Here is a 22,993-nt window from a genome sequence, read left to right on the forward strand (position 1 = left end):
TTAGGATTTAACTCAGATCTCTTTGTTCAAAATGTTGGGACTGTCAGCTGTCAGGCAGTGCTTATACTCATGAACGCCAAGTCCCCAGGGGAGTTAGGCTGAACAACCCCTCAGGATTTTAGTGTTGATATTAGAAAGGTCAGACATTCCGTGCTTTTTGTATTACTCATTCACAGTGTGCTGTAAATCAAAGCCAACTTCATGGTCACATCTACAAGGCCAGCATGGGTGTTACTGTTATGTTGATTCAGGATTTCTCTTGTGCAAGAGAAGACCAAACTGTTTGAGCTTGGAATCAGTTTTGCCAAAGTCAAATACCTTTTTCCATACAAACAGTCTATAGCATTGTAATAAAAATTTATATACTGGACTGCAGACTACCAAGGACCTAAGAAGGGCATTTTGGTTTCTCTTTCTTTAAAGTCACAAGATCTTGAAGCTAAACCAGTATTTCCCTGGTCCCTTAGATTAAGTTACCTGTTATAAAAGAGTTTCAGACAAATCTGGAGAATTTTGCTCCTGATGTTGCAAAAGAAAGACTTGGTAAGGATTTTACTTTAGCAAGTTTCAGCATTGTAAGAATCTACTGCCAACATCCAAAGTTTTATAGAAACAAGTTTTTTGTCTTCTGTAGAGGCCTCCTTCAGCAAGAAGCTCTGTAGTCAGTGATCTATAAAAAAACCCATATTCTCCAGGCATTTAGGTCTTAAGGGCTGGAATTTTTTGACTTTTTGTTTCCCCTTAATGTTCACTGATAATTTTCCATGAGTCACAGAGATGTGGGAGATGTTCAACTGTAGAGTGGAAAATTTCTTACCTGATAACTTTTTAAAATAAAATAGCTACACAGTCTTCAACTTTACTTCCTGTAGTTCAGCGGCCAAGAAGAAGGTTTATTTTTCCTGTTCCTTTTTGAAAATTATTTAGCCAGGTGGACATAGGTTGCCTGGTTGGTAGTAGAGGAGTGCTGCTGGTCTGTAGTTATGAAAGTGTGATGCAGCATTGGGTGGCTCCTTTAAGAGACCACTGAAAAGGAGGTTACATTGTGGTGCTAAGATATCTCTGGAATTTTAAAGACGTGGAAAGAATATGATGCTCCGTGCAATAATGAGAGATACAGCCAGCAGGAAAAAATACTGGCAAGAAATTTTGCTTTTAATTGGTACTTTTAACTAATGGCTTGCACACACTGTTATCTTTAGGGTTGGTATTTCCTTCAAAGCAATGTATTTAAAAGTCCAAATCATTTGCACTCTAAGAATGGTTTCTAGATATGGCACTTTCCATCTGTGCTAGTAATTTTTTTTATTCCGTTGTTGAAGAACGTAAAAGAAAAAACCCAAAGAACAAACAGAAAAACTACCCCAACAAAACCACTTTAAACCAAATTACCTGCAGTGTCTTATTTGTACAGTATTCTATTAATGTCTTGTTTTGACATTACTAGCAAGTTTAAATTGTTAGCAAAGTTTGTTGCATAAGAAGTTTAAGTTCCTCAATAACCTTTTGTTTTTGGATGATTCAGTCTGCTGCATCTTCCATTTGTATTTTTGTGCTTTTAGTGATATAAAAACAGTATCTCAGTTTCACACATAGTAATTCTGCTCTAATAGACAACAGCAGAAGTCACATAATTGAAATTACTGAATACATTATAGTATTTTTATATTCTGTATGGCAGAGGAAGCACAGCATGTCTCTTACATACTGAGTTCCATAGCTTGTCAGAAGTACAGAAGTCTGCATCTCTTAGATTATGTATACATCCTAGTAGAGTGAACACTTGGAAGACTTGAGTTCTCATCTTTGGTAGTGCTGTGATATTTAGTAGATCATAAAAACAGGTGCAGTTCCTTAGATTGAAGGTCTGTGTAAATGTTATCTTGTCCCTCCAGTGTTCGATATAGAGAGTTACTTCATCTTCTCATTCTGTTCTCTCCTGTAAAATTAGGACAATTACAGAGGTATACAGTATATGATTTAGGCATCAGCTAAATAGGCATTGGATTTGAGGTCATTTAAATACAATATATTCTGAAAATAGCCTATATAATAGCTACTGTATTCATCTTTTAATGCATTTAATATGGTAGAATGTCTTTCTGATTTGCTTGAGGGAGGATCAGATTATGGAAGAATATAGCTGTCTTAATGCAACCTTGAAATTAGGACTGCATAATAAATGAAAAAACAAAACCAAAAAACCCCACCAAAACCCAAACGAACACAAAACAACAACCAACCAAAACCAAAATAACCAGCATCTCCACCCCACCCCAATGTGGGAAAAAAAATTAAAATATTAATTGCATATAAACCCTTCACAAATTTCATGTGTAATTTCCTGTCATTACATAACTTTCACTACTGACCATTGCTTGCTTTATTGTTACATTTTTTAAGAAATCCCTCAGTTCTGAGGTCATCTTGTACATATTAGTGTTCTTAAATATTAATGAGTTATCTTAAATGGTTTGTTGTATTAATGTAAATAAAGGTAGTAATAAAATTAAGTTGATCCATGAAGATAGGTGTTTCTTTAGTAGATGGTGTTGTCTGGATCTCTAGCATTTTGAGGATGTGTAACTGAGCAATGTAACTCCAAGTCAATACTTTTGCATGGGTCTATATTAAAAGAAAATTATGTATTTTTTTTCCTGACTGTTTATTCAGGGATTTGATTTAAAAAATTCAGCACAGAGTTTTGAAAAAGATGCAGGCATCACAGGAAACCATAGAGTTGTTTAGGGAAGGTATTTGTGTAAAAATGCCTTGAAATACAGTCTTACTGTGCAACCTGAATTTGTCTGAAGCACCAGTTGATAGCTGTTGTTGTATTCATTTAATTTTCAATATTTAACTCTTAACTGTGATATCTCTCTGTAAAAGTTACTTTGTTCCTAATGTTTAAAATCTGTTTCCAGGCTGCAAGCTGCTATATAAACAAGACTTTGCAAGACGGTTAGGACTGAGATGTGTTACTTGTAATTACTGCTCACAGCTGTGCAAAAAGGGAGCAACTAAGGAACTTGATGGTGTAGTGAGAGATTTCTGCAGTGAAGAGTGCTGTAAAAAATTTCAGGACTGGTACTACAAGGCAAGTAACTCAGAATTTTTGACGAGAGCTCCACAATTAAAAAAACCAAAAATGCACATGTGAGGATATCTCAAGGACTGTGCAGCAAATATGGCTTATTTCAGCAAAGCATTTGCTATAGAATAAGCAAATGTATTAATTTCATCATTTCAGTTTTTGTAGATCTTAGAGCAGCATTTCTGTCATCTGATTTTATTAATTCGTTTGGCAAGGAAGTCATGAGTTACAGAAAACAAAAAAATTAGTTTGTATATTTCTTACTTTACTATTCCAATTTTTCTCAGTTAATACCACATTTTTCTTGTCAAAACTTCCTTAATGTGTATTCCGAATGTTGAAAATGCTGTTAGTAGCAGCTGGATACCTTGAGTTCACTGACGTTAGCAGAGTTTTTCTTGTTCCTGTTTTTGCCTCCTTTTTTGCCTTTTCCCTTCTCCCACAGTTTGAACTGCAGAGGCTTTGATTGTTCAGTATTTCCCAGTGGAAAGGATGCCAAAGGAAAAAGCAAGAACAAATGGATTTCTAATAACAGTTTAAGTCAAACAGATAGCATCTATTTCTAAGTCTCTGGAAGCTTAACTGCCTTGTGAAGCACCAGCAAAGACTTCACAATAAGAGGTTTTTGTTTACATTTTTTGAAAGGAAAAGCTGAAATTGGACTGGGTTTAACCTGCGATTAGTGCCATGGATAAAATATTTGATCTCTGGTGTGAACGTCCTGGAGAGCTACACTGATAATTTCAAAACAAGAACTACACTGTGGATGCAATTGCAAAAAAAGACAGTACAAAATTCATCACCGTACCAAAACTCTGCACACAGCCTGGAAGGCAGTAAAAAACCTGAAATTTTAGAGGGCTAGATACAAGTCCTGTAATTCAAGATGATCTACCTACCATAAAAGAACTGAATATGAAGATATATCTGATATATTGGAATGTCTGGTTCCAGAAATGTTACAGCCAAACACTGTAAATTCTTTATTTTGAGTAATGTATGTAGGGTCTTGTTAGACATTCCTGAAAGAAAACTTCTGAAGACAACGTGTTTCTTTCGTCTCACATGGAAATAGGGTGACAGAGCTTGGCTGCAAAGTTCTTAACTAAAATATTAACTTCATACAGTAATATTGAATCTATCTATATGCCTTAAAACTTGGGGTGTGCGATAAAATTTATCCCTGTGAAAAAAGTGCCTTCTGGTAGAGAACTTAAATCTTTGGTGTGCTTTAGAAATCTTTTGGTGATTCAGCAAAGAATATAGTCTGGAGGTGTGCATACCAAACTACTTCAATGTTCCTAAGCTTCTGTGGAAGCTTGTGCTGTGATTCAGCTTTGAGAACCACTTGAAAACTCGGGCTTCAGGTTATCCTGATTCATGGGATAAGGTAGTAACTGGCCCATGAAGTCTGCATAAATGCTGTTGGTACTGTGTCACAGCAAAGTTAGATCTGATGCCATAAAAAGGCAATTTAAACAGATTTCCTGGTAACTTTTGATACTTGATGATGTTGAATGATGTTGATGTGTTATATACTTCTACTTTTTGAATACTTCTACTTTTTGAATGTTACACTTGCTAGTGTAACTAGGGTTCCAATGAAGAAATGTTAATTGTAATTTTTTTCAAGTGCTTCTTTAAGCCTTAATGCAATTGAGTTTTGGTTAGAAAAGCCTGAGATTTATTACATGGGAAAGACATATAATAGGTTTTTGGAAATTGTGTCTTTTGCTAAAATTCTCTTTTTTATTTCTTTACATCCTTTCTGATAGCTTCTCCCACTTTATGGAAGTCACTCCAGATACCTTTGGTTTGGTAGTGCATTGTTAGCTCAATTCTTACGTAGCCAAAATAGATAATGATCAAAACATGGGAAGACAGAATAGATAAGGACCATTTCCTGAATTTGTATTCATTTGCTGTTTTGTCTGTTAGCATCTTAAAAGAATCGTTACATATGTAGGAGCTTTGTCTCATTTATGCAATGTCCAGTGTTATTTTGGAGTTTCAATGAATGTATACATGAAGAGAAATAAGTAGTAATAACTCAGTAATGTTTTAACACCATCATTGTGTTCATTAAACAAGTGTTTGTCTCCATCTTCTTTGTCTACTTTTTTTTATGGACACGTCTTTCTCATGTAGTGTTATCTGGAAAACATTGTAACCTTTTAAAATAATCAAATATTGTGGGAGCACTTCCCTGAATGCCAAAATTCTCTTCTCAGAAAGCCGAAAGAAGTTAGCAATAGTAGAAGCACAACAACTTATCTAGAAGTATTAGTTCATTAGACCTACCTAGATAAGAGTCCTTTAAACCTAATAGGAGGCAGTGAAATGTAAAAGAATAGTTTTAGTCCTGATCATCTGTTGGACAACAGCTGCAGTTGGTGCCAAGTTCTGAGGAAATTCCTACTGTCTGGGTTCCATGCACCTCTGAGACAAGAGGCGAAAGTTTGGGTGTCTTGAGGTTAGATCCCTAAGTTTTTAGAGCTCCTCCTGTAAACTTACATGCAATGGTTTGGATGTTAATCCAGAAAATACCTGGGAAATGTCAGTATAGATCTTCAGGCAGCCTGATGTTTGATGACAGTTTCAATCACTTGATGTTGTTATATTAGAGCATTGAAATTACCTTAAAAAAGAGTATACAGTTCTGAGAACAACACAGGAATCTGTTTCTTTAAATACACACTGAGAATCATTGGTGACGGTACTGCAGCTGATGTGCACCCAGGTCATGTGAGGCTACAGTGGAGAATTGATTAGACTCAGCATGTGTAGTGATGACTCTGTATTCTGTGGGGCTCAGGTGTCTGCAGCAAAGAGGAAGTAGGAGGTGGGGAACTACAGTCTGAGGCAAAGTCACTGTGGCTGGTGAGCTCAGCAGTGATTGTCAGCAGTGGTCAAATTTGAAAGTGGAGCCAGCATTAATCAAAATGGTAAAGACAGCAAGACAGCCTTGTGGAATTTCTCTTGTCGGAATTCAGCCATTCTCTAGTTAGGCATCTCAACCTCCAGTAAGTACTCTTTCAGAACAGCTGAGCTTCTTCTATAATCACTCTCTGGGAACAGCTTTTGCCTCCCTCTTTACTGCAATTGAAGCTGGAATAGACAGCTAAGATGAAGGACAGGTGAAGTTAATAGCAGTCCACACCATTGGAGAACATTAGGAACAGGTGATGGAGGAATTAAAAATGTAAACAAAGCCCCACATATGTAAATTTTATTATTTAACCCAAATTTGGGGCAAACAGTAGTGATTTATACTAATCACCATGCCCATTTGAACATGTTGAAGTAATGGGAAAAGAAATGTACCAAAAAGCAGTTAGGAGTGGCAAAGGACTTGTGCAGTGCAAGCACAGCAAGCAGAGAGGGGCTTTTTGGAACACAGAGATAAGCAGACTTGAGGCAGGTATTTTGGAGATTCAGTTAACATTTAGTGCCACTATCCCGGGTGAAAACAAATGAAAAGGTGAAGGAAGGAAAAATCATAAAATGTCACGAAAATCTTTAATTCATTTTCACTTTCAATAAATTTGATGGTCAGGGAAGTGGGTGAGCAAACAGCAGGAAACTTCAGTGCATGGAATGGTGTATAACATTGACTGTAAACAGAATTATGGAAATAGTAGAATTCAAGTGTAGTAGATGTAGAGATGAGAAGAGTCACTATAAAAGAATCCCAGGTTTCCAGAGGAATAGTAATTTCCATGCAGAAGCAAACCTATTTTTTTTTAACCTAAATAATTTAGTAGAAGCCCAGGAGAGACAATAGTGTACTTATTCAAAAGCCTAAATGAAAAAGGAAACCAGGGGAGGGAGAGAACGGTTGCAGGAATGAGAGAATCACAGAATAGTTGGGTTGGAAGGGACCTTTATGAGGCTGACTAGTCCAAACACCTCTGCAATGAGCAGGGACTTCTTCTATGAGATTAGGTTGCTAATCAGGTCATCCAACCTGACCTTAAAACCTGTCTATAACCTCTCTGGGTTATAGAAACATGTTCCAGTGTTTCACCCTCATTCTAAAAAACTTCTTTCTTCTCTCTAATCTAAGTTGACCTTTTTAATATCTAATCTTAAGTTGACCCTCCAATTTAAAACCATTTCTCCCTGTCCTATCACAACAGGCCCTGCTGTAGGAAGGCTGTAGTTGCTGGATTTGACAAGATTTGACCCCTTTTTCTTTCTTTGAAGGACAGAAAAATGAGCAGAAAGTGGTGCTTTGATAGTCAAGCAGCGTGCAGCAGGTCAGAATAGATGGGCTTTTCTATACGTGAGTCAGCTGTCATTCTTAATCAGTGTTAGGTGGGTTTGAGATTTAAATTTAGAGTGAATGATAACTTTTTTTTTTCCCCCTACTGGTATTTCAGTCTTTTGGTGGCTTTGGAAGTTGCATCTGCCTTAAAGGTGTGAATTCACAGCTTTCCTGAACTGATTAAATCTACACTATTTTGGCAACATTCTGTCTACTTCTACATTTTATCTTCTTCCCCACTCCCTTCTAAAAATAAATCTTATTTGCTCTTTTGTCCCACTGAGGTGATCTGCAAAAGGAACTGTGGATCAGCATCAGTGGAAACCAAGTGACAAATATAACAAAAATTGAGGGAGGATGGGGATGATGCAGTGCTGTAAGGCCTCTGACCTTACGTGCCCTACAGGTGCATAAGCACTGCTGCTGCTACCTGCATAGAGGGAAGAGAAATACCTGCTCTTCCAGGGCCACCTGATGCTTAGTGTGAGGTGATCTTGAAGCTTTAATTGCTCCCAATTTCAAGCTGGTTATGCTGTTATAAACAAGCCTCTCTATGTATCATCTTTAAATACTTGAAAATGATAACTGAGAGCTTAATTTCTTACACTGCCAGAGGATGGTACTACGCTGTTCAAATACAGAGAAGAAATGAAACATTTAATTATTTTTAAAATTTGAACTAATTGGCCTGTTCATTGTTTTTTGGAGTCACAAAAACTACAGTTGGACTTTGTTTTGGTTTGGTTTGGTTTGGTTTTTTTAAGCCATCAGAGCCTTGTGCGTAACTGCAATGTTGTGTATGGTTTTATGTATTAATGTTTTATGTTGCATATATTGTAACCTCCCTCTTCCTCTCCTGGTTAAATTATTATGTTGACTTGCTTTGGATTCCTCAGCATCTTTAAAGTTTTTAATTTTTTATGGTGTGCTTTAGGATGGAGGTTGCAAACAATATTGAGGCGAGCTGTAGTGCAAACCATTGTTTGCTTAGTTGAAGATGTGAAGTTGAGGCTACCACTGTTCAGATAGTGATGTATAGCGTGGCAGATGAAATGCAGTAGAATCTATTCTGGAGAAAACCATTGTCTGCCTTAGTGATGCCTCACTGAATTAACATGCAGGTTCATGGAAGATATATCACTTAAATGTTTGAGTTTCCAAGTTACATGCTAACTAAATTCTGGGGGAGTCCTCTTTTTTTGAGAGAAATTGTTGTTTATAAATCATAGAATTTAAAATTGTTGACAAACTACTAAAATAATGGAAATATAAAAAATATTTATGCTGATTTGATACCTAGAGAAGTGATTCTTTTTTAAAACAAAACAAAACAAAAAAGCCTGCCAGATCTTGGAAGTAGAAGAAACGGCTTGTGTTTGTCCTCAGGTCAATAGAGTCATTAAGGAGCCTAACACTTTCTGCTCTGTTTTGCAGAACGCTTTAATGCAATTAATTAAAATTGATGCACAAAATTCTTTTTTTTTTTTTTGATGACTCTTTAGAAGTGAGCAATTTTATTTTTTTGTAACATAGTGACAAATTAATAAAGCAAAGCAGATTTATTCTGGGTGCTAACCCCAAGTAAACAATTGCAAAAGAAAGTGGCTTAACTGTTGCTCATGAGCAAGACTTAACTGTATAGTGATACTGAATCCTCAGTACTCTTAAAAATGTAGCCCTTTAAAATGTAGCAAGAATTTTTTCCCAAGGCCTGTTTAAAAATGTGAAAATCTTCCTTTGCATTAAGGCTGTACGGTGTGACTGTTGTAAGTCTCAAGGAGCCCTCAAAGAGAAGGTGCAGTGGCGCGGCGAGATGAAGCATTTCTGCGATCAGCACTGTTTGCTCCGCTTCTACTGTCAGCAGAACGAGCCCAATCTGGCCACCCAGAAAGGACCTGAGAACCTGCACTATGGTAGGTGCTGCTTCTGGGCTACAGAAGTGCCAAGCCAGAAGCTTCCTTTAAATGAAAAATTGAAAGCTGCATGAATTATTTATTGGTCGTAATAAACTGCATTAGGTGTTATCTTTTTCAGTGTTATCATCAGAGCTGTTGTCAGCTGTTATCATTGAGCTGTTCTGGGTTAAGTGTAATTTTAGTGCTGTATCATCATGGGAAGAGAAAATGTTTTCCTCTTTTGTTGTGCTCCAGTTTGTCATTACTTGCTCTGTGGAAACATTTCTCAAAATGCCTTTTGGTCACAGAGAGCAGATGCACTAGGAATGAAAAAAGAAATTAATTAAATGGAATTAAAGGAAAATAAGTGAAATGGAAATGAAAATACAATGAAAGTATCTAAATAGAAGGAATATGTTGCTTTTTTTTCCTTTCTGTCAGCAGTAGGTACTGTGTAAATTTGCTCATGGGCACTGAATACATGTTTGTGTGGTTTAAATGGGAAGTCAGGCAAAGTTCAAATAAACCAGCTTTTAAATTAATGCAATTATAGCAGCTCAGCTACTTTGTATAGCCATTTTCATACTTGAATGTTTTGGTGTTTATTTTTCTGAAAGAGGCTGCATTCACATCTGACTACAGCATTGATTTATCATTTGCCTTTGTGTAAGGCTCAATACTGGAGTTTTCAGGGAGATCAGTAGGGAGATGCCTGTGAAGGAAAAGTCTTGTGTGCAGCTCTCAACTGCAATATGGTACTAATGAGTTCTCTTGATTAAATGTTACATTGGTGACAGGTGTTATCTTGAGCTGCTTACTGAAATTTGCTTTGATTTTGAAAAAGGGAAAATATTCTAAAAATGTTTCCTTGTACTTTTAGATCAGGGCTGTCAAACTCCCCGGACAAAAATGACAGTAAGTACATATATTTAACACACTCTAACACACTCTCTCTCCCTCTCTCTCTTGCGCTCTCTCTCTCTGTATATATACAAAATGTAATTAGATGTACTTAAAATGTGAGATCCTGGTGAATTAGAGGGATGCTATTAAAAATCAAAAATCAGTGTCTTTGAATGATCCTAACCTAAATTTATGGAGCTTTTTAGTCTCTTTCCCATCTGTAGGTGCAATAAAAATTTCAAATATTCATGCTTTCTTTTCAATGTCTTCTGGGAAATTAAATCATCAACCATGTGTTTTATATCTATAGTGCATATAAATGTTGCTTAGAAGTTGATCAACAACCCGTGTGTCTTATTCATGTGTTTAGACTGATTAGGTGTATTTATTGAGTGTAGAAAAGGAAGAGAATTTCACTGTCCAGTTGGAATATTAGGGTGGTAGTTCAGCTTTAAAAAGCTGAAAATAAATCTTCAGTTCTTAAATTTCATCCTTCCCAAGAGAAGAATTCTCCAGGTGCTCAAGGTCTGATTTACTTTGCTGCAGAGTGAGGAAGCAGAGCCTTTTGCAGGATCACTGTCTGGAAAGGTGGGGATCACCAGTGGAGCAGCAGCCTTCATCATTCTGAGTTTCAGTTTTTCTCAGCTTGTCAAAAATACTACTATTAATATTGTTTTCAGTTAGCTTAGTGTATTTTGTTTGAAACTTAGTTTTGTTTTGATTTGTTTGTCGCATGGAAGGTCTGAGAGAATTGCCTTTTAAATGCAAATAGGCATTAAAGATAAATCTCAGATTTAAGTGAAAAAGTGCAAGTTTTTGATGACAATGTAAATATATTTATGAAAAACAGAAAATTGCTTAGGTAACTAGAGACATCAGACAAGCTAAGCTGTCATGTTAAAAACTTTTAGTATTTTATGTTTAATGATGTTAATTCAGTCATGTAAAAATCATGTCAAAGCTATGTGTGATACAGTGTTTTTAAAATATATTTTAGGGAGTGTGCACCTGGTAAAACATATTGCTGTTCTTGGGACCGGGCTTTCTTTCCCTTTCTAAAAGGACATATGGGGCTCCTCTTCCTATGTATGACCAAATAAAACTGCGAGTTTGTTTCTCAAATCAGGTTCTAAAAGAGGTACTAGGGTACAAAAACCATGTCTGGAACAAGAGGATTTTTTAGCTCTTGACCATAAGGATGCAATTTGAGCATTCTGGAATGCTCCCAGGTTGTTGTCACTGTTGCAGAGCCAGCAGGGGGAGCTCGAAGTTCATACTTTAGGTAATAAAAAAAGTGTTTAGAGAATTTTATTCAGAAGTACTTTTTTTTTAAATTTTTAAAAAAGTCGTCCTTGAACTGTGGCATAATTCAAGAAGGTTAGCTCTTGAGCCTAAAGTTTGTTCATGCTGCTTATAATGAACTCTTTTTACAGCTAAAATTATTTTTTATGTTATAAAATTGCTTAAGTGGCTCTTTAACTTAAACAAGCACATAAAAAAAAAACCTCTTTAGGGTACCTTCAATTAAAAAAAAAAAAAAAGGAAAATGAGCCATAAGTGGTAGCCCTCCTCTTATGATCCTGGCAGTGGCAGCTCAATACTAGGAACATAGAACAGCTTGCAATTTTAGAATAGTAGTTGGTGCTGTTGTGTTGTGCTTCTTTGAGCTTCCTCTTCAGTATCTCATTTGTGAAAAGTATCAGCTGATACATTAAGTCAAGAACTTTGTGTTGGAATCAGTGTGGTGCAACAGCACCTTCTCTTCTTTGCTTGTCTGCAGGGCTCAGCTCCTCCACCTTCTCCAACACCTAACAGAGAAATGAAGAACAAGGCAGTTCTTTGCAAGCCTTTGACAATGACAAAAGCCACGTACTGTAAACCTCATATGCAGACAAAATCTTGTCAGACAGGTAACTCCTGAACTGTGCTAGAACTAATTTCCTCATTGCAGCTTTTTCTTAACTGTTACTGTCTTTTAACATATTGCAAATATTCTGATTTTTTTTTTCACCGAATGGCAGGTGTAAAATATATTTAAATACCTGGCAGTATTTGCCTTTTTCCTTTTTCTCTTAATAGAAGATGAGTGGAAAAAAGAGTATGTCCCAGTGCCTATTCCTGTACCAGTCTACGTTCCGGTGCCTATGAACATGTATAGTCAAAATGTTCCTGTTCCTACCACAGTTCCTGTTCCTGTAAGTGAGACTTCAGCTTCATTTTAAAATTGGCATCCCTTCACCATGCACGTGTGGGACCACCTGGTGTTGCTGGTTGTTCTTCTTCTGGTCCATCTAAAGGATTGCAGGGTGCTGCAGGGCTGTTTATTGAAAAAGCATTAGAATCCCACAGTGGCACTTGATTCCCTGATTGTTCTTTAGGACCTGTCTGCCTGCTTCCAGTGTGAACATCTTGTGCCACTGAGCTTTTTAGGAGCAGTTCTGAGTCAAACTTCTGCTTTTGCTGAATATGCTGAGTAAGCCTTTAACAGCAAGGTTTGTTCTTGTAATAAGGAAGCTGAAAAGGTTGTGTTGGGAAAGGATGGCAGAGTGGGATAAACAGCAGGAATAAAAAGGCCACTAAAACAAGATGCTGATTTGTCCAAACTGTTAGTCTGAGGTTATAATCACACAGGTTTGAAGTTCCCAAGACTCTTCTGTTCTTTCTTTGACCAGCTATATGTTGTCTTTACTTTTCCTGTGCCCTTTCCCGCTATCCCTTCTGTTCCTAGCTCCTTCATGTTGGGTTTTCAACCTGTCAGCATTTTTTGTTAGCTCCCACTAGAGTAACTTGTTTCTAATGTGTATCAGCTCTGTCTTTCAGAAGAAGAGTATAGAATTTTTTTGGTTGTTGGTCGCTTTGTTGTGACTTTTTTTTTCTTTTCTAATTATCTCTGCCTCCCTGTCTGTATAGGTGCCAGTTCCAGTTTTTTTGCCCACTCCTCTGGATAGCACTGAGAAAATCCTTGCAGCAATAGAAGAGTTGAGGGGGAAGGTGCCCTCAGATCCTCTGGAAGCTGAGCTACTGAACTTGTCAGAAGTTCCTGAACATGTTGGAAAAGCTGAAGCTTCTGATGTGGCCAGTGAGTTTCCTGATGAGGTTTTGACTGTTTGGAGTGCTGGGGGATGTGTGTGACTAGAAGGATTGGGTTCAGTTTTTTATTTTAGGGGAAGTTTGAGTACAACAGTGCTGTCATTGAGGTCTTATATTAAGTTGCATTGTACTTTATTGTCAGATGGCAGCTAAGTACCACACTGCCACTCACTTTTCCCCTCACACCTGGTGGGGAAGAGACTTGGGGAAAAAAGTAAACTCTGTGAGTCAAGAACTGGTTTACAATTGAAACAAAATAAAATATAATACTAACTATACTAGTAAATCCAATTAAAAGAGGGGAGAGAGAGGAATAAAACACAAGAAAACTAAGTGATGCACCATGTAGGTGCTCTCCACCCACTGACCCAGCCTGTTCTTGAGCAGCAATTGGTGGTTCCCAGCCAGCTTCCCCAGTTATATACTGAGCATTGTGTGGTGTGGGATACCCCTTTGGACACTGCAGCTGAACTGTTCTGGACATGCTTCCTCTCAGCTTCTTGTGCACTCTGGCAAAACATGGGAAACTGAAAAACCCCTGATTCAGAGTGAGCACTGCTGGGCAACAACCAACACTTTATTCCCATAATAAAAATTTATATCTGAAGATCAAAAAGTCCCATATACTTTGTAGTTTTAGTTTCTCAGTGCCCTTGTCTCTTTGCTCTTCTTTCCTGGCTCTGCTTGCCCAAATGTCGAAGTCTTTCCTGTGTCTTTCCAGGAAAATTTGCCTTCACTGAGATGAAATTTTGAAGGTTTATTCCAAGCTCTTTCAATAGAATTCTGAAAGGTTGTTGACAAATGACATAAACTTACACTTTGTGCCTCGTTATGTAGGAGGCCAGTGGAGCTGCCGTCCTCGGAGACTCACTGTATTCTGATCTATTGCCATTCTTCTACTAAAACTGCACATTTCTGGTAGCACTGCAAGGCTGTCTTTTTCATTTTCTTGCTCTCTTTTTGTGAAATACAGCTAGCTAAATGAGCAGAGGTATGGGATCAGAGCTTGCTCACTTACAGAGGACTGAATTTGGAGCAATCAGTGTTTGCCAGAAGTTGGAGAGGGTTCAAGCTTTGTTTCTCCCTGCCTGCATGCCTTATTTGAGAAACAGATCCTACAAAAGCAGACTTGAAAGTCTGTTCTGTTGTGACAGGATCAGGTAGGAGAATAGACAGTTAGTTTTGTCAAGGTTGTTTGAGTTCTGGGATTGGTTGATATGATCCAGGTTCACCGGTATTTGATTTTCTATACATGTGCTTTGCTGACTCACCTTCATGGAGAAGAACAATGGGCTAGTATGTATCTTTTATGTTTGGAAGAAAATCAGGTTGGAGAAGTAAATCTGAGATCCCAAGAACAGGAAAATGTAGGATAGTCATGAGCAGAACAATCAGTTTTAGAACAACTCACCTTCTAAAGTTGTAGATCTGGACCATTTGGCTAATCCATGTGTTGGTTAAAATAATGAAATGTTTTCCTTTTCTTTTAAACAGGTCTGATAGTTGACTCAAATCTCCTAAACTCAGAGTCACGGACAAGCTTGCCTGATGTTCCATATGAGCCAGACCTTGATATTGAAATAGACTTTCCAAGAGGTAATTCTTCTGTGGTTTTAATAAATACTGTGACACTCTGGGCAGCCCTTGTACCTTGTTTAATCATCCTTTCAGAGGAGCTTTATTTGATTGCAGGATCCACCTGACTGACTGTTAGGTAAAACTTTGCCATGCCTTTGTAAGGTGGAGGACTTCTGAATTAGTTCTTCCCTCTGTCTGAATACAGTATTTGAAACAATGCAAAGAAAAGGGGAAGTTAACCATTCGCAAAGAACTTGGCTGCATCATTTGTTTTGAACATGGATTTAGGAAAGTTGTATTGAAGGACTCAGATGGTATGTGTCATGGAAAACATAATGAGTGCATTCTTCACTCTACAGGTATTTTCATGGTTTAGAGAAATTACTAAAGAGTCAACTTCCCACTCGAGTTTGTTAGAAAATCGGCGTGCAAGTTGGCATGCTGCACACCTCTTGTGTTACCTTTAAATATCTTGGTAATGTCTGTATGAGCAATTGAAGCAGTAGTATTACTTGAACTAAGAGGAAAAAAAATCACTGCTTTGAGACGTTTCTTGAAAGAAACTCTTGATGCTATCTAGTACAATTTCTACCACTCTGCAAAATGCAGGGAACAGTGTCTGTTTTCTTACACCATACTCCAGTTAGTCCAAGATCCAAGAAAGCTTCTGGCTGCAGTTACTGTCCCTGTTACATACCTTCTGTTGGACACATGACTCTCATACCTCACCTGGGCAGGTTCTTTAGGAGCTGACAGGCTCCTTTTGTGCTGAAGACTGTTTCTATCGGCAGTGGATGTCCAGTTTTCTCTATGCCTAATTTAAAGAGAAAGCCTGGGGGTTAGTCTGACCTTAATCTTGGGAAGTTTACTAGTCAGATGCATACAAGGTTTTTAACCCTCTTTTTAAGTGAGGCTGGGTACATGAGAAAGAAGAACCATAGAAGAAAAGAAATAAGCAAGTTGGAGTAGTGAGTAGCGAGTAGCAGCAGTCTGTAAGAGGCATTGATTACACTGAAGTGCTTCTGAGATAAGATTCTTTGTGATATCAGGAGAAGGACTGCTTTTGAGTCTGGGGCAGAGTTCTGAAATCTCTGCATGTAAGTGCTGTTTCATCTGCTCCAGTTGGAAAGCTGACATGAGAAATAAGGTGATGAAATCAGATTATCAGAAGAGCATTCAGTTTTGAGTGAAAACATTATTTGATGGCTAAATGAGGGATGAACCATCTTCAATAAAGTAAATAAAGGTGGGACTTGCAACACTAAATCCATTCATATGTTGTCTCATTCCTCAACTTTGTCTGAAATAGAGTCCTCAATCCTACCCCTGAAATGTTAAATAAACAGTATTTTGAGGTATTGCCATATATCTGCTTACCAAACTTAACTGTGTTATCCATGAGCTAGACCTCCACCACTTGTATAAATATAGACTAAAACCAGTTTCACTGAAGGAGTTTGCCTTCTGATTCTTAATGTTTTTAACCAGGTGTGATGTGCTACAAGAAATAACAAAAAGTGTTTAGAAATCATCTAAATACATGAACAAAACTACATGTACTAAGTTAATTTGTATTTTTTCCAGTGATAGCTGCTCATTCTCACCATACCTAGGAATTTTTGATACCAAAGACAGCCTGGGCAGAAAACATTATGTAAGAGTCTACAGAAAGAAATTCTGCCTTAGCAACCTCAGATAATACTTGAAATGTTAAGCATTGTGTCCTCCGAAACCTACTTAAAATAAACTATTTGACAGCTTTGTCTTACAATTTAGTTTGAATATAAAAATAGGTTTGTTTCCTCTTACCAAAATCCAGTGTTTGGTTGTGTTTATTTGTGGACACCTTATGTTAAGGCACACTGATATAGTTAATTGGGTTTTTTTTCAAAGCAATATTATTTAAAAGACACTTAGAAATAAGTTTCTGTTAATGTATTTTCAGCAACTGAGGAGCTTGATACAGAAAATGAGTTTTTGTTACCTCCTGTTTTTGGTGAAGAATATGAGGAACAGCCAAGGCCTCGGTCCAAAAAGAAGGTAATTTTTTCATGGTATTAAAAATATCAAGAAAAGCACAAAAATCTATGTAGGAAAAAAATATTCTTTTTTTTCTTTCAGTTCTGATGATGATTTGCAGCATGTTACTGTCTACTCATACCTAATATCCTATCTTTATGACATAAATTGATACATTTCAAGTAATAAAATTATTTCAGTGGTACATCTGTTGCAGATAAAACTGTTGGATGTGATAGGAGTGTGATGTGCAAATTCTGATCCTGTTTTTGCTTCACAGTGGCAGGACTGTTGATGGAATATGCCACTGTGTATATCCCTACTGTATTCTTAGCAATGCTGTTTTACCTTCTACTTTGAACAAAGGGGTATTGGTTTAATTTGATAATAAGATGGAAAAACATAACATGGGCATTACCAAAGTTTGTAATGGGATCCATACCATATAAAACAGTTTAATTTTTTTTTTCTTGTAATTTTTCCACATTTTATTTTTAGCCAATCTTAGTTTAGACATTGGATACAAATTAGCCATAGCTTTTTATTTAGACGGCCACTACCAATAAATAGTTTCCTATGTCTGGCACAAAGCTGAAACGGTTTTGTTCCAATAACTGCAGTAGATATTGCAGCTTTAAAAAAACCAGCAACTTCTACTAAAGCTTTCTAATAAATGAGTCTTCCTAGTATCAAATCTGGAGTAATTAAAAAAAATAGTTTTTGCTATTATGCACTGGACATTCACATATCCACTGCTGGGCATGCCTTAATCTGGAACCAGTGCTGCCTTTTCCATTGGCAAAGGGTTCATTTGAGCTGATGAGTGGAGCCTGTGACTCCGATTTGTCACATCTTCAGCTCCCTGTGCATCGACACGATGAACTTCTGTGAGTGCACTGAGGTTCAGAGTGCCCTCTGGCCCACAGCTGGCTGTGCCAGGTTCTGTGTCCCTGCTGGTGGGACTGCTGGTGGCCTTACCCTCTGTGTTACCATGGCAGGGCGTGAAGAGGAAAGCCGTGTCGGAGTACCAGGCGCACGACGACAGCTCCGAGAACTCCGAGTGCAGCTTTCCGTTCAAATACGCCTACGGGGTGAACGCGTGGAAGCACTGGGTAAAGTCCCGCCACTTAGACGAAGAGCTTCCAGACTTAGAGGAGCTGAAATCAAGTAAGTATTTCCAAAAATCTGGCATCCGGATTCTGACCTGCTAGGGAAAGTTGCCGTACTTGTGTGTGATTCTCAGCTGGAATTTTTGATAGAATTTTTCTCATGTCCTTAATGTTTCCAGCATGACTGAGATTATTTTACCACAGAGTTGCCAAACTATTTTTTTGTAGTTTTTCCTGGTTGGTTCAAAATGCTGGGTCTCACACTTCTCATGAAAGCTAGGACAGCACCTACTTGGCTATTCTGATTTTCTGCGACCATTTGAATTTTTTGTTTGCATCCTATTTTTCCTCATATTCTAATTCACTTCAGGGTTCACACTATTTCTGGGCTTCTAAATGCCAAGGGAGGGACAGCCTCCTACTCTTTGTCCTGTAAGGAGATCTTCCTCAGAGGCTGGCATTACCTGGCTGTGGAGCTGTGGCACAAGGTGGCCTTCCATCCCCTGGAGCCATGCTGCTCTTTCTGCAGCTCTCCTCTCTGTACAGATTTGTACTGTGGGGGAAAAGGGGAATTGCTACTACTGCTGCTGTTCTTCAGCTCCCACATGCATCTCAGCACCCTTGTGTTGTGCTCTGGGGTCTTTGGAAACTGCTGTTTCCCCTGAAGGTGCCTCTCTACACCACTGGCTTCACTTCAGCATCTTGGGCTGCCTCTGTGTCATCCTGAGCTGTGCATGACAGTACATTTGTTAGTAGGTGTTACTGCATTTGGTTAACTAGATTTTACTATGGGAGCCTTGATTGTTTTAATAGAGACCTAACATTTTAATTGCTCAGTACATTTTAGTCTCATTCATTGGTTAATGGAGAGGACATGAAGCCAGTTTCCCAGTTTCCAGTCAAAAAGTACCCCATCCCACCTTCACTGTGTGACAATTCTGTTGTATAATGTAGCATTTCTTCTCTATTTTACAGTTAAGTCTGTGAAATTAAAGGAAGATCTATTATCACATACTTCAGCTGAGTTAAACTATGGGTTGACACATTTTGTCAATGAAATTCGAAGGCCTAATGGAGAGAACTATGCACCTGACAGCATCTATTATCTGTGTCTTGGAATTCAGGAGGTTAGTAGAGGCTGTAGAGATGGGAAATGGAGCTGCTGGTTTGACTGTAACCCATTTCAGTAGAAGAGTGGAGATAATATGGATTTACTGGCTAGGAGCTACCCTTAATACATGGCTGTGATCAGGCTGCTGTGTAATCACATTGTAGAGAGAGCTGTAGAGGAAATGAGTTTGCAGACCCATCCTGAAAGCTCAAACACACATTGGTATATTGTAATAATTTTAAGCTTCTTGCTGAGTTAAAGCAAGTAATTAATCCAGTCAAAAACTACTTAGTCTTCTCAAATGCTGTGCTTCATTTTGTTAGCTAAAGATGTCCAATGTAGAAACTGAATGAAACAGGGCATATCTCCAAGCCTTTGACTAATTCAGTTCCTTAGCATATAGAGGAAACAGTTTTGGGGAGGGTCTGATTTGCTGAGTGCTGCAGACTGTGGACAGGCAGGATAGAGTGCAGGAAACTCTGCTATGTTGACTTCTTGCACACAGTAAGATGGGAAGGAGTCAGGTTGGATGTGATGGATGTGAAGGCAGTAACCTATCACTAGGTAATTAGAGAAGCTGTTCCACAGCTGATCTTTTAAGCAGGGAGGACTGTCTTAATTTTTGCTACATAAGGCAAAACAGACAAAATAAGCAGTGTTCAGAGCTGAGAGCATGGAAAATTTCATTCAAGTTAAAAGGCAATAGAAGATGTGTATGATGTGGAAAGCAAGCTGCTCACAGGGTTTGTAGTTCTACTTAAACTGTTCCATACTTGAGGCAGAAGACTTGATTCAAGTAACAGTTTTTAAAATTGAAATATTTTAAAAATAAGTAGTAAAATAGTTATTTTCATGTGTTGCAAGTATGCAAAAATGAAGAATTAGTTGCTACCTTTGCCTCATTGTTGAAACTTGAGAAGCAAACATTGATTTTTGTCAGTGGCTTTTTAGTCAATATTACTACAAGGTGTGTTTCAAATTCAGCTAGCTTTCTGCTTCTGCACTTGCATGATACACTGTCTCTCTGTACCTCTCTGTTGAATTGAAAATACTCATCTTAAGCAGATATACAGTACACAGAGTGAAGTATGTGTTTATAGAATGGAACTCAAATAATATTTTTAATCTTTCTCTTTGTACCTTTGACATTGTCTGTTTTGTCAGTCATGAAAGCTAGTTGTGTATAAAATATCTTTTTTTCAGCTCTTCAGAACCACAGTTTGTGTGGCAGCCACAATTACCATGAGGCCTAATACACATACACAGTGCTGGAACATTGGTGGAGCAAAATGTGGTCATTTTGCTGTAATTTTACTGCTTACACTTCATGTCCAGTATTTAATTCAGGCAGTGTGAACAGCCCTGATTTGTTGGCCACACCGGTAGGAAGATGTGCTGTGTTCTGATGACTTTGCATTTCCCAAAGGCAGACAGCAAGTGAGGGACACAAACATGAGCTGTGAAGGGCTGCAGCCATCATCTGTGTGCAAATGGCAAATATTTGGGGGCAAATATTACCACCCTTCTGAAGAAACATGTTTAAGCAAGCTAGTGGTACACTAAATGCAATGCAGTTGTCACAAGGCACAATAAAACTCCATTGCATTCTAGAATTTGCTTAGTCCTTTCCACCTGACAACCCTGACCCTGAAAGAGAACAAATTGTCTGCTACTGCATAAAAGGTATTGGCTTTGTTAAACTTGGAAGGGGCTCAGAGGAGATGAAATGATGCCATTTAAAGATACAGTTGGGCCAGTGATCATTAATATTTTGCTATCTTAGAGTAAATTTCTCTTCAAAGGAAGAGGATGTAGGAACCACAGGCTAGTAAAAAAGTACATTCCCCTTCCACCAGCATTACTGCACTCAGTGTGGCTAAATACTCAGTTTGGAGCTTTTCCTCATAGATAGAATGTGGTTTGAGCCCAGGACTCTTCAAGTCCTAAGATGGTTGTTTTCTTTTTTAAGTTTGTAAAACAGCTTTTTCCTAAAGGAAGCACTGTAAAATCTGTTCCAGGAAACCAGTCCCTGAGTCAGATGGTGCATTATCTCAGGTGGGAATGGCTTGTGCTCATGGTGCCCCTGTAGGGTTTCTAGAGCAGCAGAGCATGGTGGTTTGGGAATGAAGGTTTGCAGGTTTGGGTGATAGGTTGGAGTCTGTCCTGCTGCACAATGTCATCCTTCTATGGACCCTCTGGTGCTAGTGCTGTGGGGAGCTTCAGACTTCAGCTGGGGATGCCAGGGTTTAGTCAACACTTACTGTGAACCAGGTTGAAGTGTTTTTAGTTGAGTTCTCACCGGCTTGTGTGTGGATTGGTTTTGAACCAGTTTTCAGTCTTCATTTTTGCTGCCAGCATTCAGTGGGAGTGTTTAATGCAAACCAGAGAAAAATACGTGGTGGAAAAATGTGCCAGGGAATGGAAGGGCGAATGCCATGAAGCTGACAGTGAGCTGTGTTATCTGGCTTAGAATTGCTTTATGAAATCAAAAGTGGTGTATGTAGAAACAAGCACATGTGAAGGAATATTGTGCTTTGAGTCAGTTAAACTCATCATGTAAAATAGTTATCTAAATGAAAATGTTGTTGAAAACCTCTAGGAAGTGTATTCATTCATTTGCCCTTAATATAAAATTAAGTGCAAAGATAAGGAGGCTAGGATGTACTGAACCATGATCACCTCTTATTTATAAGTGTTGTGGTAAATGTGATTTCAAGCACGGGTACAGAAACAGGGCCATTTCCAGAAGCTAGTGTGGTTTTTGTCTGTCACTTTTATTGTATTCACCAGCAGGCATGTTCTTGCAAAGATAACACTGAAGTGGAAAATTTAACAAGCCAATCCTCCCTTTCTTAGAAATGTCTCAGAGATGATAATGTCAAATAGCAGTCCTCAGCCATTAATTCTTGGTAAAGGTTCAAAAGAGTTTTTGTCTGTAAGGTCAAGAGGGGTAAGATAATTAGATTGCAGAATAGCCAGTGCCTTGCACCATCCTATCATCTTTCCTGTATTGCTGTATATTATTACCACAGATATATGGGTGGGTTTTTTTCTCCCACTTTTTGTATTGAAGATGGTTTTGTCATTGTCTGGAGTTTACATTTAAAAGGGCAGATTCTTGCTAAATGTGGGTTGGTTTTGGGTTTTTTTTGAAGGCCAAGGTATAGGAAAAGATAAATTAGTTGTTTGTGGTTTGGGGCTTTTTAATGACTCCCCATTCACTGGTACAATGTTGCACACAGGAGAACTTAGAGAAAAATGTTAGTTGTAATTAAACTATGATTCATATCCAGTTAGAAATACACAACATACAATTATACTGGAAGCACCTGTTACCTGTTAGATATTGGAAATTTGGCATAGCTTTATTTTTAGATACTGCTTTCCAGTACAGCGCTTGCTCAGTTACGAAAAAAAGAACCCTGTAGCACAGGAGTTGTTCTAATCTGGAATTGTAAATACTGTGTCTCTCTCTTTTCTCTAGTATTTATATAGGAGTAATCGAAAAGACAACATATTTATTGATCCGATCTACCAGACATTTGAACAGGAATTAAATAAAATCCTTCGAAGCTGGCAACCAAGCATACTTCCAGATGGTAATTTTCTTTTTGGTCGTGTGTGTTTTTCATCTCTTAAAAGTTATGTATTCTTAAGCATGCATATATATAAGTATGTATATGTTATGCATTGCAATAGCAGTTGATGAAGAATTACAGAGATGTCTTCTAAGATTTAATTTAAAGCTGTACCTGGTTTTATTTGTCTTGTTTCTGAGTAATCCATGCTACAAGATTTGTTTTTGCCACTGACTGTTAAAATTGACTATCCATCTTTAGGAGAGAAAGTTTAAAAAAGCTCTTTGACCTGTAGTTTTTACCTGAGCTGAACTTTTTTTTTTTGCCCATTTTTTCCCCCAGATGGAAG

At 37.9% G+C, this 22,993-nt stretch overlaps 1 protein-coding gene across 10 annotated transcripts in view; it reads left to right on the top strand.

Moving 5' to 3' along the window:
* ZMYM2 (zinc finger MYM-type containing 2) overlaps window positions 1-22,993 on the top strand; it is an 85,968-nt gene that overhangs the window by 56,452 nt on the left and 6,523 nt on the right. For 9 of the 10 annotated variants that reach the window (XM_038159673.1, XM_038160424.1, XM_038160247.1 and 6 more), the window contains 11 exons: window positions 2,925-3,097; window positions 9,109-9,274; window positions 10,137-10,171; window positions 11,940-12,069; window positions 12,239-12,354; window positions 13,070-13,238; window positions 14,744-14,845; window positions 16,773-16,867; window positions 17,845-18,013; window positions 18,931-19,082; window positions 22,551-22,665. In XM_038159673.1, the coding sequence (XP_038015601.1) occupies window positions 2,925-3,097; window positions 9,109-9,274; window positions 10,137-10,171; window positions 11,940-12,069; window positions 12,239-12,354; window positions 13,070-13,238; window positions 14,744-14,845; window positions 16,773-16,867; window positions 17,845-18,013; window positions 18,931-19,082; window positions 22,551-22,665 (1,422 nt within the window). The remainder of the gene's footprint in view (window positions 1-2,924; window positions 3,098-9,108; window positions 9,275-10,136; window positions 10,172-11,939; window positions 12,070-12,238; window positions 12,355-13,069; window positions 13,239-14,743; window positions 14,846-16,772; window positions 16,868-17,844; window positions 18,014-18,930; window positions 19,083-22,550; window positions 22,666-22,993) is intronic. The other variant, XM_038160169.1, reaches the window with a different exon arrangement.

Source organism: Motacilla alba, chromosome 1, assembly GCF_015832195.1.
Source record: "Motacilla alba alba isolate MOTALB_02 chromosome 1, Motacilla_alba_V1.0_pri, whole genome shotgun sequence".
NCBI classification, from domain to species: Eukaryota; Metazoa; Chordata; class Aves; order Passeriformes; family Motacillidae; genus Motacilla; species Motacilla alba.